General features: G+C 45.6%; 2 protein-coding genes across 6 annotated transcripts; both read left to right on the forward strand.

Annotated features, from left to right (window-relative positions):
- The first annotated feature begins 1,173 nt into the window (after window positions 1-1,173).
- dnajb5 (DnaJ heat shock protein family (Hsp40) member B5) lies at window positions 1,174-12,414 on the forward strand. Of its 5 annotated transcripts, none has more exons than XM_086206026.1 (4): window positions 1,174-1,493; window positions 2,474-2,888; window positions 3,473-4,134; window positions 9,693-12,414. In XM_086206026.1, the coding sequence occupies exons 2-4, from the start codon at window positions 2,678-2,680 to the stop codon at window positions 9,924-9,926; spliced, it is 1,107 nt and encodes a 368-aa protein (XP_086062152.1). In that variant the 5' UTR covers window positions 1,174-1,493; window positions 2,474-2,677; the 3' UTR covers window positions 9,927-12,414. The 5 variants fall into 5 exon arrangements, with proteins under 5 accessions (XP_086062152.1, XP_086062153.1, XP_086062154.1 ...); XM_086206027.1 differs by having other exon boundaries at window positions 2,478-2,888; XM_086206028.1 differs by lacking the exon at window positions 1,174-1,493 and adding an exon at window positions 1,899-1,983.
- Window positions 12,415-12,840: 426 nt separating this feature from the next.
- On the forward strand, window positions 12,841-16,437 carry akr1a1a (aldo-keto reductase family 1, member A1a (aldehyde reductase)). Its single transcript, XM_086206035.1, has 9 exons — window positions 12,841-12,932; window positions 13,813-13,902; window positions 13,985-14,104; window positions 14,981-15,132; window positions 15,233-15,428; window positions 15,503-15,552; window positions 15,650-15,799; window positions 15,891-16,050; window positions 16,351-16,437. The coding sequence occupies exons 2-9, from the start codon at window positions 13,822-13,824 to the stop codon at window positions 16,414-16,416; spliced, it is 975 nt and encodes a 324-aa protein (XP_086062161.1). The 5' UTR covers window positions 12,841-12,932; window positions 13,813-13,821; the 3' UTR covers window positions 16,417-16,437.
- The last annotated feature ends 342 nt before the right edge of the window (window positions 16,438-16,779 follow it).

Genomic DNA, 16,779 nt, shown 5'->3' on the forward strand with positions numbered 1-16,779 from the left:
AAAGGTGCTAAAAATAAAGCTTGACTTATTGTTTTATTTCAAATTCTGAGAACTGAGTTGAAACTTCCAACAGAAAAGTTTACACATAGCGCAGTGATGAAATATTAGGACGCCTTTTTCACCAGATGTTGGTCAGCATTTAGCGCTTGGCCTCAGCGTGTCCCAGCGTCCCTCGCAGGCTGAGCAGCTGCTCCGCCGAGGCAGCTGCACCACTGCTGCTCAAACACACGCAGGAATGCCCCCTCAATGGTCCAGCTGCGTTCTTTAGTGAGCCCATGTATGTGAACATGCTTGTGTGAGAGCGCGTGTGTCAGACCACCACTGAGACACCCACTTCTCTCGCACCTCCTCGCCAGGCCGGAGGGGAGCAATGACTCAAACTCTAAATGAGCCTCCATTTATTTCTTCGTGTCACGTTGACCCAGCAGAAGTAGTTCACCCTGCTGAGTGTTCTTCCTTGTGTCCTCAGTGATACAAAAAAGTCATCAATAATGACTCAGACCTCCACGGGCGGCGTAATAAATGTGAGTTTTAGGAAACTTAAGAAGGCTGCGAAGCCAGAACGGTGAAGAAGGTTTTCTGATTGTCTCACAGTGGACAAGGAGTAAAAAAGTAAAAATGTTGCTGTTGGTTTGCCTCTGGACTGAGGACTGAGTCTCAGAACTCCCAGCCTGGTGGGTCGGCTCCATCTAATTTTAAGATATTGCTGTGGTGATGTGAAATATTAAAGTTGAGATATTTTAATCAGCGCAGGGATAAGGGGGAGGGGGCTGGGTTATTTGATGGGGCTGCTAAAAGTTCAGAGACAAGGAAAGGTTGGAAAGGAGAAGGTTACTAAATATATTAAGTTGATTTAATTCTTTTTTTTTTTTGAAGAAACCTGACAGGAAGTGAGGAGTGAAACTAATAAAATGACACACAGCCCTAAATAACCTCCATGGTGATTTTCAGATTTATTGTTTGAATTATCAGGGAGGTCAAATCCGGTCTTATCTAAAGGTCAAGGGTCAAGAGAAGAGTGAGTCATCTTGAAATTAGTTTTGTCAGGGTTAGAGAAAAGAGCTTGTTACTCAGGATATTTTAAAATAATGATAAATTCAGAGGAAGAGAACCTGTGTGTGTGTGCATAGAGTCATCATCATGACTCAGTGGTGTTAACAATTCAAGCCAGACACGACTACATGGACACACACACACACACACACACCAGGTGATCAGCTGTCAGGACTCCCACCATCTCTCTCCAATCTTGACACGCTCGTCTTGCCCAGACACACCTGATTAGACTGAATCTTCCAAATCATTGATATCGATCAGTTGATAACCCAGACATCTGAGTCAAACTTTTGCATGGTGGGCAGACGTTGAACAAAGAGCGGTGGTGCTGCTGGTGCTGGTGCTGGCTGGTGGAGGGCTGGGCTTCTCTCCTCACACCGAGGAGGCAACATTCGGAGACAGCGACTGGAGCAGGGTCGGACACAAAGCCTGGCGAGGTAAGGAAGGTTTTCACGTGTTACGTCTGCCTTCATTCGGGTGGGGTTGGATTATTTATTTATTTATTTTTTGAGGGTGTGGAGGTCAGGTCAGGGCAGATCACGGATGCAATTTAACAAACAGCCTCGGGGTTAAAGTTAGAATCATAATCTGATTAATATTTTTTATCATAATGATAACGGAACAAACAAACAGCACAGTATTCTCCCTGTTATTCGCCGCCGGGGTGTGTGGGCAGTCCTTCGCGGTTTTCCAGTGAACCGTCAGATGCACCTCTCAGTGTTTGGTCACCGGATATTTTCGAGCCTGTGATCCTCGCGGTGTCCTGACGTCAATTTATAAGGACGCAGCGGAGCCGCACCGGGGCGGCAGCTCGGAGTAGGCGGAGGGGGACTCAGGGGGGAGACGGACACGGCAGCGGGGAAGGAAGAAGGGAAGCCGGCGGACCATGCTGAACTGATATTTTTCCACCTATCGCTGCGCTTTCTGGTAGGGATTCGTTCCATTACTCGATGTCGTTTTACCTCACATTATCGCGGTTTATTTGTCATTTTTTTATCATATCAATCAATATCAGATAGTTCCGCGATACCTGTATCGAACCGGAATGTCTTTGTCCGCAGCTGTACGTTATGTTAATGTTTGGTGCTCCAGGCTCTTTGTAATCACGTTCTGAGCTGAAGCAGCGGCTCAGTTTGTCCTGTTAAACCCACCGCAGTGCCTCAGTGAAGGGCTGTGTGACAGCTTCCCCACTGGTTCACCACATTGACTTTGACTATCATTCACCCTCCAATCATTAAAAAAAAAAAGTGAATTTCCTGTGATTAATTCCGATTACTGTGTATATGTGCTCTAGGCTAGCGGGGAGAAGCCTTCAGATAAAGCAGATAATGGGGATTCCTCTGTACCTGACTACATCAGCACAGCATCCCCATAGCAACTGTTACTAAAAACCAGCACTTTCTGTTCTCATGGCCAGCTAGATGGACCTCCCATTGCAGCCCTGAAGGAGAGAGCCCCCTGCACCTCTGCCAGGACGTATATTTAGTCTCTTGCACCAGTCAGCATCAGCCAAAGATAAGAGCCTAAAAATCTCTATATCTCCCCAGTGACTGACAACAACCTGAGTGGAAGAAGGGGGGAGGGGGGTCCCAGTCCTGAGTGTGTATGAGTGTGTGCAGCTATGGGGAAGGACTACTACAAGACCCTGGGCATCCCCAAGGGCTCCAACGAGGAAGAGATCAAGAAGGCATACCGGCGCATGGCGCTGCGCTTCCACCCTGACAAGAACAAGGATGCCAACGCTGAAGAGAAGTTCAAGGAGATTGCAGAGGCCTACGAGGTTCTCAGCGACCCCAAGAAGAGGTTGGTCTATGACCAGCTGGGAGAGGAAGGTAAGGGGAGAGTTGAAGTCCTGGTGTGATTTTTCTGTCTGTGTCACGAGGGGGCAGACGGGGCAGTGCTCTATCAATGAAGCCGTGTTAAGTGGGCCTTATGATGGATTAAAGTGTTATTGGAATAGCTCAGGAACCATCTCAGCGTCTAATATCACAGCGGAGGAGAGGAGTTTGTGAGTTTCAGTCACTAAGCTGACAGACAGATGGCTTAAGATCATTACGTGGTTGAAATATGAATAGCAGCGACTGCTGTAGTTCACATTTGTGGGTGTTTGTACATGCATTGCTTTAAAGATCGGCGCATGTGTGTCTTTGTGTGGATTTGTCTGCATGTGTGTATGTTAGCTGGAGTGGCCTGGTATTTTATGAGTTCTTCCACCACCAGCGCTGTTAAAAGATCAGTGATGCTCTGGGATTTTTCCCGCCCACGTGGGCTCCACTCTTCTCTGTGCTGTAACCCACACTCAGCCCTTTCTGAACACAGACCTGCGTCTGGAGTTCATATAAATGTGTGTTTTCAGCCTCTGGGTGTTTGCGTGTGTGCATGTGCATAAAAGCTCTCACGTGCTCCTCTCTCTCAGGTTTGAAGACTGGGGGCAGTAGCTCTTCAGGTGCTCCTGGAAGCTCAACGCACCACTACACCTTCCATGGAGACCCCCATGCCACCTTCGCCTCCTTCTTCGGGGGCTCCAATCCCTTCGACATGTTTTTTGGCTCAAACCGCAGCCACGGCCGATCTAACGGCTTCTCCTTCCACAACGACCACAGCAACGACACTGAGCAGGACATGGACATGGATGAGGATGACCCCTTCACTCATTTTGGGAGGCAGTTCGGCTTCCCGGGGGGGGTGAACAATGGCTTCCCAGGAGAAGGCCGCAGGAGGAGGGGCGTGCCATCAGAGTGCCTGGGGACCAATCGAAAGCAGCAGGACCCTCCGGTGGTCCATGAGCTAAAGGTCTCGCTGGAAGAGATCTTCCACGGCTGCACAAAGCGCATGAAGATCACCCGCCGCAGGCTGAACCCAGACGGGAGGAGCATGAGGACAGAGGACAAGATCCTCAACATTGTCATCAAGAAGGGCTGGAAGGAGGGGACCAAGATCACCTTCCCAAAGGAGGGGGACGAGACCCCCGAGAACATTCCTGCTGACATAGCCTTTGTGCTCAAAGACAAGGGGCACACCCACTTCAAGAGGGACGGTTCCAATATCATTTATAACTGCAAGATCAGTCTAAAAGAGGTGCGTGCTCCGTGTTCTGTCTCTCCTCTCTGCTTTCTGTCTCCTCTTTTTTATCAGGGTCCCACTTGGAGGCTGCGAGGAGAGTAGACCTGCTGCTGAGGTTGGGAGGCAGACATCATGTGCATTAATGGAGCTGAGAAGAAATGCATGAGCTTCCAAACATAACACGTTTAACTCACTTTCTCTCCACCATTCTTGTCCTTCTAAGCTGGTCGAACGGTTGACGGGCCAGCAGAGACGTGTGGCGACAGCTCATTTTTACTAGAGCAGGGCTGAGTGGTGAGACCTACTTTGACCCGCTGCGAGGTTGGAATTGGCACATCGGATAACAATGAGATATATGGATAACAATATATCGATAACAACAAATGTTCAAAATAACGATTTAGTGATTAACTCAAAAATATCACCTTTAGGATGTTTTATTTTGTTGTGACAGAAAGTTTGCTCTTTGAATATGTAGGATAATTATTGATTTTTTTAAAGAAATTTCATCAGGCAGAGTGACAGCATGGGATGTCAGTTTGGTGCAGGTTAAGGAAGAAGAGATGCAGAATTGCAGAGAAAAGGGATTTTAGCAGCACGATGTGCATTTGTTCCAGGCCCAACACAGTTTCACTTTTGGTCCTCTGAGGGATAAAGTGCTAGAGGGAGAGTCAACAACATGGAGGCTGCTGAAAGTTATGCAGTAAGGGAAGTATATTATGCCTGCTCCTTGCTCTGGAAAATCATGATTTAAGGAAGCCTGATGTTGCCATGCACATATAAGAAGGATCCCAGGCTCTTCCTCACAGTGAGGTTTGGTGTGAAGTTTATTAATTAGCCACAAGTTGCAAATCAACACTGAAAGCAAAGGTATCTGGGTCCGAGTCCCATCGGATCAACCCTGCAAGACTGCATCCTGAATGGTTAGTCATGTAAAACACAGAAGATTGAGCATGCATGTCTGAGTGTGTGCTGTGTGTTGCTGGGGGCCAGGATCAGTGAGTCTCTGCCGCTGCAGTGTCAGAGGAGCAGCAGGAATGTGGTGTCCTCGTGTGACCGGCTTACAGCCGTCGTCCTCCTCGTGTTCACTCTAAAATATGCACACAAATACACACACAGCGGACAGAACGCAAGCGCACACACTTCATCTTCAGATGTATTTGCAAACCCTCCAACCAATCAATCAGACTTAATTTGTATTGCGCTTTTCATACAATGCAACACAAAGTGCTACACACACAAAGTAATAAATAACTTTGTGATTAATGTGGCGATGCTTAATAACAGTACACAATAATAAAACCAACACTTATTGGTTAAAGATGGATTGTAGTGTGACTATGGTGACAATCCAGGCTGCTATTACTGTGTCTGACAGGATGTTTAATTTGCTGCTCCTACGAGGGCAACGAGTCCAGCACAACTGCGCCGGGTCTTTGGATTACGCGAGCTTTAATGTCTTCAATGGTGCTGCAACTTACCGGCCTGCGCTCCAAATGGCTGCCTAAATAGCAGGTGTTCTCACAGAGTTGGAGATGTCAGAGTTGTTTTGATTCAAATCATGCCAATTTTCATCTTAAAAAAGAAAGCTCAACAGAGGCACAGAAGTCATGTACAGATAAACAAGGATGCCTGCACACGTACCGCTACCATGGCAGCCAGCTTAATGAGACCGCTTAGTTTGTTAGGAGGAGGTGCTTGATCAAACCTGCACATTAATTAAGTTTGCTCTGCACCCCAAACTCCCACAGCTAAGTCTTGAGCCTGGACAGCCACTAGATAAGAGACTTAAGTGCGATGCAGCTAAAGAAAGGATGGGGGGGGGGGGGGGGGTACCCGGGGAATATTAGGGAAGTGGGTCAGATGATTCAGTATCCAAAGCAAACAGGAGCTCATATTCCTCTGCTCTGCTTCCCTGAAGATGTTAATGCTGCAGTGACCCGATGTGCTACAATCCAGACGATGCGCTTTATGGCCAATGAGGCCGCAGCTATCGTCATGATTTAATCTGATGATTAATTTCATTAATACCATCCGGTCCATAAAATTTCAAGAAACTTAAAAAAAAAAAAAAATTTAAAAAGCAGTTTTGAGAGCCCAATGTGACAAGTTCAAACTCCTTCCTCTGTCCGCCCAACAATCCAGAACTCAGTCTGGATCCACAACTCATTTGACAGTTTGGCTCAGGACGCATTGACGTGTCGGCCATGAATCCTGATATTTGCCGTGTTGACCACTGTCAGCCTGTCGGCATACAGGATGGCACCCACAGGAGGCAGAGGCAAGTTTATATTTATTGATGTGAAGGTCTGTGTTGAAGGATGAAATACGGTTGATTTAAATTTATCCTCAATGATGGTTGGATAAAGGGTTAGATTTTATGAAAATAAAATAACACCTTCTACAGGGTATTAAAAAGTCCTGAATGTAACCCATCGAAATCTGCAAGAGACAAACATTTATTTATCAAAATAGTTGGCGATGAATTTTCTTTCTATCAGTTAATTGATGAATTACTGCAGTTAGGTTATTCATATTCGCAAGAACGCTCTGCAACAGCTCACCGAGAAGAGGAAAAGTGCTTCTTGTGTCATCATAATTCAAATGATGTGATTCCCCAGCAGTTACTCTGCTCTGCTGGACTCATTCCTTGATCAGGAGCTCTATTTTGTGCTGTCTTGTCGGTCTGACTGCCCTGTAAACTCCTAGGAGAAAGGACTTGAGGCAGCGTCTAGTCCTGCAATGTCCTCACAATGACAGCAGTCAGAAGCAGTTAGAGAGTTTGGGATGACTCTGACTCACTGATTTCCGCGAGATCAACTGATACCTGGAGCTAAAGGCTGGCTGGCTGGCTGGCTGGGTGGATGGCTGGCTGGATGGCTGGATGGCTGGCTGGCTGGCTGGATGGCTGGCTGGCTGGCTGGATGGCTGGCTGGCTGGCTGGATGGCTGGCTGGCTGGCTGGATGGCTGGCTGGCTGGCTGGCTCCATGAAGGATGTCTCTCCAGTGTGCTGGGGCTCTGCATCGCTGTCACCCCTACACTCAAGGGAAAAAACCCATCTCCAAACACACATCCATGCCAACTGAAGCTCTGAAAAGTATTTGGACAGTTTTTATGACTCCAGCTCAGATATCATTCAGTCAGCATGTTGTGCTGTCAGCGTGCTTTAGCAACTTCAGTGTTTCATCCTATATCCTGAATGTTAAGAACAATTACAGTTAAGGGAAGCAATAGGAAGCAATAAATTCGCACAGGGTAAAGCAAAATTTAAAAAAACAAAAAGTGTGTGTCATCTCCAGCGCTGTTTTCTGAGCTGAGCTTTATGCAATCAGTGGGCTCTCAGATCAGCTGGCAGTGTGTTGAGTGTCATGGCAACGTGTCTGTGTGTGTGTAAGATTTGTCTTAGTGAATGGAACTGTTCATAACAAGAGGATGAGTCCCCGTCACAGTCACTGGCTAAATCAACCCCTAATGTACAGCGTGGAGCGGGTAAAAGGAGGCTGATGTCATGACTGGAAAACTTTGTCCTCTGAAGCAGCTGCTCAGCTCGTCCATGCGTTTATCCCTGTTTGTTAAAAAGCCGCCAGACTAGAGGAGAAAATCCCCCAATTCCAATACAACACTGCTAGTTTGACGGTTTCAGACTGGATGTTAGAGGTCAAGTACAGTCAGACCATTATTACATCATGATTGGTTCGTATGAATGGTTTTGAGAGTTTGAATGTTTTTCGAGGAGCACTCAAACTCCTAATATTCTCTTCTCCGTGTCCTGGATTGGTAAATAGTAATCATAGAGAGTGATAGTAATGAGTACCTTGAAGGAATCTCTTGAAATTCGGCAAAAATGGATGAACTGATGAGAGAAGATAAGTTCAAGGTCACTGTGACCTCCCAAAATTTAAGAATCTGCACACTAATTGAGAAAAACTTTGAAATGTCTAATAGCTTGAATTGATAATGTTGATGGTATTTTATATCGTACATCATCTTATGTGGAAACGTTCTGCTTAAAATGATACATCACCCAAAATGTAGTGTATTTTGACCTTCAAGTACACACAAAAAGATGTTTTTAAGCTCTTAAAGATGTGTTTTTTCCTCCTGCATCACTTCTTGGTGAGCAGAAATTATCCACATATTTTAAGCTTGAGGCTTGAGGCTAATAACGACTGATGGTTACAGTGTGTCCAGTATGATTCATTCTTCCAATCGTCTTTGACTTGAGCTGAAAACACACAAACCATTCTGGTTTGGTGCTTGTATGGTAGCGCCCAGAACGACCAGCTGGCGCATTCGGTTGAACCTTAACATTTGCGCCGAACTGGAGTGGTTTGTGAAGCTTTGTGTATTTTTAGCTCAAATCAAATGTTTGTGAGTTACACAGCACACAAGTGGATGAAGAAGGTGAGAATTATAGTGAATGATGCACTTGGGAGTTTATAAATGGACATTTTGGCCAGTTTTGCTGTTGTTAGCTGTCAGTCATCGTTAGCTTCGAGCTAAATATACTCAGCCGCCTCTTTCTGAATTACTGGAGTTACAAAAATGTAACGGGGGGGGGGACACCTTTTTTAGCTTAAGACGCATCTAACTGTATTTGATAGGTAAAATACACATTTTGGCTGAAGTAGAGTTCATTTTTGCTGTTTCTTAAGATTCTCAAAGTTTCAGCTTACTAACTCTCTTGCTATCGACTCTACTACTCTCCACATGTGGTCAGCCGTCAACAGTGGTATTTATTCACTGACCTTATTATGGTCTGTAAATCATTCTTTAAAAACTGCTGTGAAAAGCAGCATATAGAAAGTATTCTTCAGGCTGTTCATTGACGGAGTTGTGGACGTAGATCTCTCTCTCTCTCTCTCTCTCTCTCTCTCTCTCTCTCTCTCTCTCTCTCTCTCTCTCTCTCTCTCTCTCTCTCTCTCTCTGCTCCGCTCAAATCTGGTGCATGATGCTCACTGGGAAGCCTGTGAAGTCGTGATAACTGCAGATCCCCGTGTTTAGTTTAGCGCGCTCTGTGCTGCGACTGGATTCATCGGGCATTGTGATAAGGAGGGGAGGCTTACAGTGTGTGTTTGTGTGTGTGTGCTCTCCTCATCCAGCCAGCCCATCTGACAGACCCTCCAACTATTTACGAGCTCAGCCGATTCCTGCCTCACTTCATTAACCCTGGCTATGAGAACGCTGCTAAAATTAGGACCCAGTGCAATGTGTAGCCCCTCCAACACCCACAAGCTTACAACACACTTATCAGGGAGTCTACACTCACACACACACACACACACACGCAAAGACACAAAGCTAGAAGGGTTTTCCACTACTGCTGTGTCACTTTTTTTCTAATACTCCTGCTCCTAACGCCGTAGTCCACCCCAAACTTACTTGTCAGTAAAGTCTTTTTCCTGTCTCCCTCACACACACACACACAACAGTTGGAAGTGACTTACTAGGATGACAAAGTGGGGAAAGTCTTTTTCGGTTCATGGAAACATGAAGTCATCAAGATAATTGTGGCATTTCATTCCTTCTAAAGATAATAACACTCTCAATCTCTTCTGTCTTTCTTCTCCAGGCGTTGTGTGGCTGCACAGTTAGCATTCCCACACTGGAGAACCGCGTCATCTCCCTCCCGTGTCATGACATCATCAAGCCAGGAACAGTGAAGCGACTCAGAGGGGAAGGCCTGCCTTTTCCCAAGAGCCCATCACAGCGCGGCGACCTCATAGTGGAGTTTTCCGTACGTTTTCCTGACAGAATCCCGCCTCAATCCAAAGAGATAATAAGACAACATCTTCCCCAGTCATAGGAAGACTCCAACCCTCCACCACAGCATTCTTCAGACTCAATTAACCCCTAAAACTCCTGCCTAATATTTCACCCTCATTGTAGTAACTTCCAGTATCCATGTCCCACGTTGATGCACCCAGCATTAAACAGACACTCTACAGATGGATCACGATGGAAGAACGCCAAGATGACTGGCAGGATCAGGTTGTAATTATTTGTTTTTTCCTTCTGCCCAAACACACACACACACACACACACACACACACACACACACAAGCACCGAGCTGAGCCGAAGACAAGTTCGGCACACTTCTTTTCTTAACTGTTTTTTACGGATTTACCGGTGGTTTTTTATGCTGTCCAACTCTGTGATCCTCGTCTTTTTGTGATAGGATGAACCGCAATATATTTTTTAAAAAACACATTTTTTTTCTTTCCAGCGTTTTCCTTCTCTAAAGGCAGTTTCAAATAGCATCATTTCTTTTTACCTCGAGTGTACTAGCAGCTTCAGTGTGTTTAGTGCACAGCCCAGTTTTAACATCGCCCCCCAACCATAAACTCGCATGCTATTAAAGTGTTTTAAGTCCGTTGACTGTTTAGTGTGACCTGTCTCCCCCAAGATCATTACTATGATCTGTGCCACAGTGCCACCTTAATCTATATAATATCATCATATCTCAAACTGGAGAACCAGACAGCACTCAGACAGCACATACCTCCGCCAAGGTGAAGGTTTGGCCCCTGGCGCTTTTTGCCCGGGCCCTTTATGAAAGCTGCAGGCAGTGATGAGCAGGACCTTGTACATTGGAGTGTGTGGTGGTTCTGTGCAGTGAGGGGGTGATGAAGCCTGATAATAATTAGATTGTGAATGGAGAAGACTGTGGTACGAATGTCTCTCCCAGCATCCACAAGGTGGCGCTAGAGAATACACACTTAGTATATACAGTGGTATAAATCATGTGAGGACAGCAGTGTCGCGATGCTGTTTGATGGATCAGTCTTACTTCATCTGACCACTAGGTGGCGCTATGACTTCAATTTAGCATGCTGATGTCTTCAGGCTGTGACTCTCATCAAACTTGAAGTTTGGAAAAGATCTGACAGTGTGGAATTATTACATTTCCCTGTTCTGAGGCGAAAATCTAAATTTGCCTCCCCACCACGGTAACACTTCGGTGAAGGCTCAGTCTTTACAGATTCTCGTCAACAATTTCTAATGGCCTTTGTAACCAAATTTGAGCTGGATCTGATTTAAAAAAGTAATTTCCCGTTGCCACTAGGTAGTGTTATGTCTAATCTGATCTACTTATTTTTTGGATTAACAAATTTAACGGATTCCTTCTTGGCCCACACTGCACCCCCTCTACTATGTTTGCCGTCATCGGTTTTGCATTAGCCTGCTGACAAACGCCACCAAAAGCATGACCCCCTTGGCGGAGGTATAGCGATTATGGGAACGACAATCACACTCTGAAACAGCTGCGTAAGCTCGGATCAATCAATCTGCACAGAATATGGGTGCTTTCCCTTCTGAGCTGAACAGCCTGGCTCGCGATCTGAGGGACATTCAGGTGCCTTAGCCCAGTGTCATACCACACGTGATCACACACACACACACACATAGACATACACACACAGGTCACACTAAGAAATACAACCAGCCATGTTGAATGCACAATGATGCCCTATGCTGTGTTTATGACACATTACCACCAGGAGCTGGTAATCTTGGGAGAACAGTAAGCAAGCAATGTGAACTATCACCATATTGTACTGTATACGAGCAAGGACAATAAGTACTTCGATGAATTTAGCCAATGCATCCCTGTAAAGTGCCGTACAGTACCAGTTGGACTTCCCAGAGGAATGTGAGCATGAATCTAATCCACCGTGTGTAGCTGAAGTATGTAGTAAACAGCTGAGACTCCTCTGGGAAACCCAGCTTTGTTGTGAATATTCTGCTTTCTCTTGTGCCATTTGAAGGCCATGTCTTGGTGCTACTGTGAGCAGTGCCAAAAATAGACCGCCTTGGTGTCTACTTTTGGGTTTTCATGGAGTTGTGATTTGATAACTATTTGATAACTGCTTCCGCTATCTGTAACATCTGTAAATTCAACTTTGCATCTGTTTAGGTTTTGTAACATTGCAGCAGCTGTGCTCTGGCTCAGCTGCAGGGGGCGCTGAACGCCCTCAGCTATTCCTACTGTAGTTTATAGTAACGATACTGTGTGTGTATGGTTTACATGCAGGCACCGCGGTAGGTCATATAAATTATGTGTACGGGAAAATATTTGAATGCAACATGTTGATAAATGCACTTTTACGTCATACAAGTTACTGATGAAGATGATGGGACTTGAAGGAGTGTGTGAGCGTCCTGCCTCTCAGGTCCTCCAGGGTCTGTGGCTACAACCGGAACACACACGTGCTGCTGCTGAAAGACTCACTGTCACTGCTTATGTGCATTTGATGATATTTATCTTTTCAAAACTGCAGAAATAAAACCAAATGTGTGAACTTCAGAGTGTGTGTCATCTCTCTTTAATCAGGTGTGTCAGGCTCATGGAGTGTGTCTAAACGTGCATACCGATCTGGTTTCATCAGCACATTAGAAACTTGTGCGGGCATCTGTGGGTTATGGGCGGGCAGTCTGTTCACACGTTTCCCCTTTTAACTTCAAGTGGCAAACAGAAAAGGTCTCCATATTCCCCAATGTCATTAAGAAGGATCTGAAAAACAAAAATATATATGTGTGTGTGTCTGTGTGTGTGTGTGTCGATGTTTTCACTCCGGATTTAAGTGCAGAAAAGAGGAACGACATCCCAGGACCAGACTAAAACATGCTCATCCACATTTTCAATCTAGTGTTCTACTGCGAGCTGTTTTGGTGACTCCGGTGGAGTCTGGACATTTTACCCATTAGTTTGAGTCTCAGATGAACAAGTGAACATAGACTTTGACCTTGGCCTGTGGAAATCCAATAGCTCTTTGCTGATCCCTGGTCTATCTAGCAGAAGTTATCCAGGTAAGAGCTGATCCCCTTTCAAGAGCGATCTTGATTTACTAGTTCACACTTGAGCTTTAACCTGTGGACCCTTGATTTATGACGCCGATGAGTCATTGGTCAGTTACAGTTGCAGCTGAGTCAGGAGACATCAGGGCAGGTGATTTGTGTTAAGAAGACTCTAGTCATGTGAAACCGCTACTGTTGTAGTTTAAGAACAATGTGTGTGTGTGTGTGTGTGTGTGTGTGTGTGAGACATAATGAAGAAACAGCAGACAACAAGCATGTGAAGGCTGCATGAGAGGAGCTGCAGTAACATCAGACTGACTATTGCCATATCGCTGCATCAGCTATTTCTGGAGAAGAGGCTGGGTTCACAGAGGGTTTACATCTCCACTGAAATGCATGTTGCACCAAAGAAGATTAAAAAAAAAAAAGTGAATGAAATTGAAGCTGCGAGCAGTGTTGAGCAGGCACCACCTTCATGCAGATCAGGGTGGCGTCGTGTGGTTCAGTTGTTCATCATCAGTTTGGACACGTAGGTGAAACCACGCTCACAGGGCCAAGATGCCATCACCAGGGTGGATGTGAGACTTCGTCCACAAGAACCACCTCAAAAACATATTGAACAGTAAAGGGGAGCCATTACAGAGTCAGCCTCTGGTGCAAGGGGCCTCTCCACCTCTCTGGTCCTAAAACTGCAGCACTTGCGGCTTGAATAGTCTCCTACATATCTGGTGGCTGCTGCTCACACATGCAGCGTAAATGTACACACGAGCCGAGGTTAATGAATTCAGATGTGAGTGATAATCAGTAACAGGATATTAAGACTTAGTCATGATGACTGGCCGGCTGCTTGCTCCAGTTACATACACCTCTCACACTCCTGTGTCACTGTCAGAGTTGCAACATGAGCTCCTTCGTGACCCTCGCATCAGGCCAGAGGATGCCCTCGGTGGGACTGGGCACATGGAAGAGTGCTCCAGGACAGGTAGAAACTAGCGCATACACACCTGGTCAAAGTGATTAGGAAACGTGTTTGGAGCGTGTGTGTTTCCATGTGTGTTTTTTAGGTGAAGCAGGCAGTGCTGGTAGCTTTAGACTGCGGCTACAGACACATCGATTGTGCTGCTGCATACAGCAATGAGCAGGAGGTGGGGGAGGCTCTGGCTCTCAGGGTGGGTCCCAACAAGGTGAGAGAAGCTGGTCATTCACATGCACTTTCAACTCCAGGCTCATTTACTGTCCGTCAGTTTTGAGTAACTGCAGTTGGAGTTCCACAATAAGAGAATCAATGCCTTAAGTTATGGTTGTCATGTTGATTATTTCCTGGAAATCAAAGTAACAATAACCCTGCTGACATTATTTATTATGTACAATTTCTGGGATAAGGTTAATATTAAGGTTTGGTTTGGAAACTGGAGTAAGTCTAGGGTTGGGTTTAAGACTACGGTCAGACAGATTCATTAGTTCAGGGTCTCCATTCCTCCAAAAGTTTGTCTATGAAGTTTTTGAGGTACTTTGATTATAATGTGGTATTTCAGGTGGATTTTTAGCCTTTGAAACAAAAGTAACATCATGAAGTCTGATGTGAAGTGGATAATTGAATGAATAATTAATTTCACTCTCACAGATTTAACAAAATATTGCTTTTATTCATCATACAAGATTGTGAATTGAATATTTTGGACTTTTAGTAAGGCAGAAGAAGAAATATGAAGGTCACCTTGTCACTGATGCTTGGCTTCCTGCAAGTTTACTTTCAAAATATTCTCCAAACATATATGAGGTGTCTGCAGATTAACAAGTGATAAAACAGGGAAGGAGAACAGGGAAAACAATATTTATACCTGGTCTTCACCTTCGCCTTTAGTAAAAACATTCACCAAAGTCAACATCACCGGTGGACTGAATATGCCTGAGTGTAATTTTTCCCTTTTATATTTCTTGACATTGTAAAGAAAATGAATAATTATGGTACAATAATGTAATAATGATTTTTGTCTAGCAGGAAAATCTCATTCGTTTGAGTTCATCAGTAAGAGGCTCACCTATCCGTTTCCCTCCAGGCGCTGCGTCGTGACGAGGTGTTTGTGACGTCCAAACTGTGGAACACCAAACACCAGCCTGAGGATGTGGAGGAAGCCTGCAGGACCACTCTGACCCACCTGGGTCTCTCCTATCTGGACCTGTATCTGATGCACTGGCCCATGGCCTTCCAGTGAGTGTCAACACAAACACACACACACGCGCGCAGGAAACAATCTCTCTCCACCTGGTCTGTCAGTGTGTGTCCTAATAGTGTATGGTGGATGTTTTTGGCGAGGGACAGAGCTGATGCCTCGCCGGGAGGACGGAAGTGTGTGCTACTCTCACACACACTACCGAGATACTTGGGCAGCCATGGAGAAACTGGTGGACAAAGGTCTGGTTAAGGCCATAGGGTTGTCCAACTTCAATGCCAGGCAGACTGATGACATCATCAGCATGGCCAGACACAAGCCTGTGGTGAACCAGGTAGAATCAACGCAACAGTTAAACAGGTTTCCCCTGCTCGACGTCTGTTTCACTGAAAAATATTGTTCCTGTAGGTGGAACGTCATCCGTATCTGTCCCAAGCAGAACTGCTGGCCCACTGTCGGTCAGTGTTTCATTGTGCTCTTCCGTGTTCTTTGAGATCAAATCTATAAAATAACATTTTCATTTTACCGGACAGCGCTCATATGTGTGTGCTGCAGGTCGGTGGCAGTTTGTGTGACGGCCTACAGTCCTCTGGGCAGCGGGGACAGACCCTGGGCCTCCGCTGAGGAACCTTGTCTGTTGGATGATCCACAACTGGGAGCAATTGCCCAGAGATACCACAAAACCCCGGCCCAGGTTGTCCTCAGGTAAGAGGAGGACACCTGAATGAAGAGTCGACCTACTCAGGCTTCCATCTTTCAGAGGTAACTTTTTGCGTCCCCATCATCATATCTGCAGGTGGCACGTTCAGAGGGGTGTCGTATGTATCCCAAAAAGTGTGACCCCCTCCAGGATCCAGCAGAACTTGCAGCTGTTTGACTTTTCTCTGTCAGAGGATGACATGAAGCTGCTTGAATCCCTCAACCGCAATGAGCGTTTCATCGTCCCCGCAGTCGAGGTGAGTCACTGCTCTTATGTCACCTCTCAAGCTTTCAACGCCACTTCTACCCACAGACACAGAGACCACCTACTCACGACTTACATTTATAAAGATGAGCCATCTCACTCGTCACCCGCCGAGGAAGCCACATAAACATCAGCCGCTTTTAGATCTCAGTGAATCTCTGATATGCAAAGAGGAGCGATCCTGTTTCGAACGGACTGTTACATATGATCCGGTTATGTTTTCTATGTTGTAAATACAAACGTGAATATATCTCTAGCATGCAAGTATAACCAGTGTGTTTATTTTCCTCAGAGGGATGGCAAGAGAGTGTGGAGAGATGCAGAACATCCTCATTTTCCCTTCCATGATCCTTACTGAGGCCACACACACACACACACAGTCTAATATTTCCATTTGACAGATGACACTCGTGGAAAAATCATTTTTAATACTTCTCTATGGGGTTAAGACCAATAAAGAGATAGCGCACCCAAACAATGAAAAATCTGGTCATGACCGACTTAGCCACATGCTAATGGAAGGTCAGGTGAGGTTTTTGCCAGTCCACAACACACAACTGGAGTCTCACAGGAAAAAGCGCTGCAGTAACCTCCCCAACTCTGTTTCCAACGCACACAAACAAGTGTGGAAGTAAACTATGAATGCCTCAATACTGCTCATTCCAAGTAATACAAATGTCTTGTTTAGAAAAACGCCATGTTTTTAGCCTCACTAAAAACA

The sequence above is a fragment of the Aulostomus chinensis genome, chromosome 6 (assembly GCF_037954235.1).
Source record: "Aulostomus chinensis isolate RoL2024-O1b breed Wild chromosome 6, RoL_Achi_v1.0, whole genome shotgun sequence".
NCBI classification, from domain to species: domain Eukaryota; kingdom Metazoa; phylum Chordata; class Actinopteri; order Syngnathiformes; family Aulostomidae; genus Aulostomus; species Aulostomus chinensis.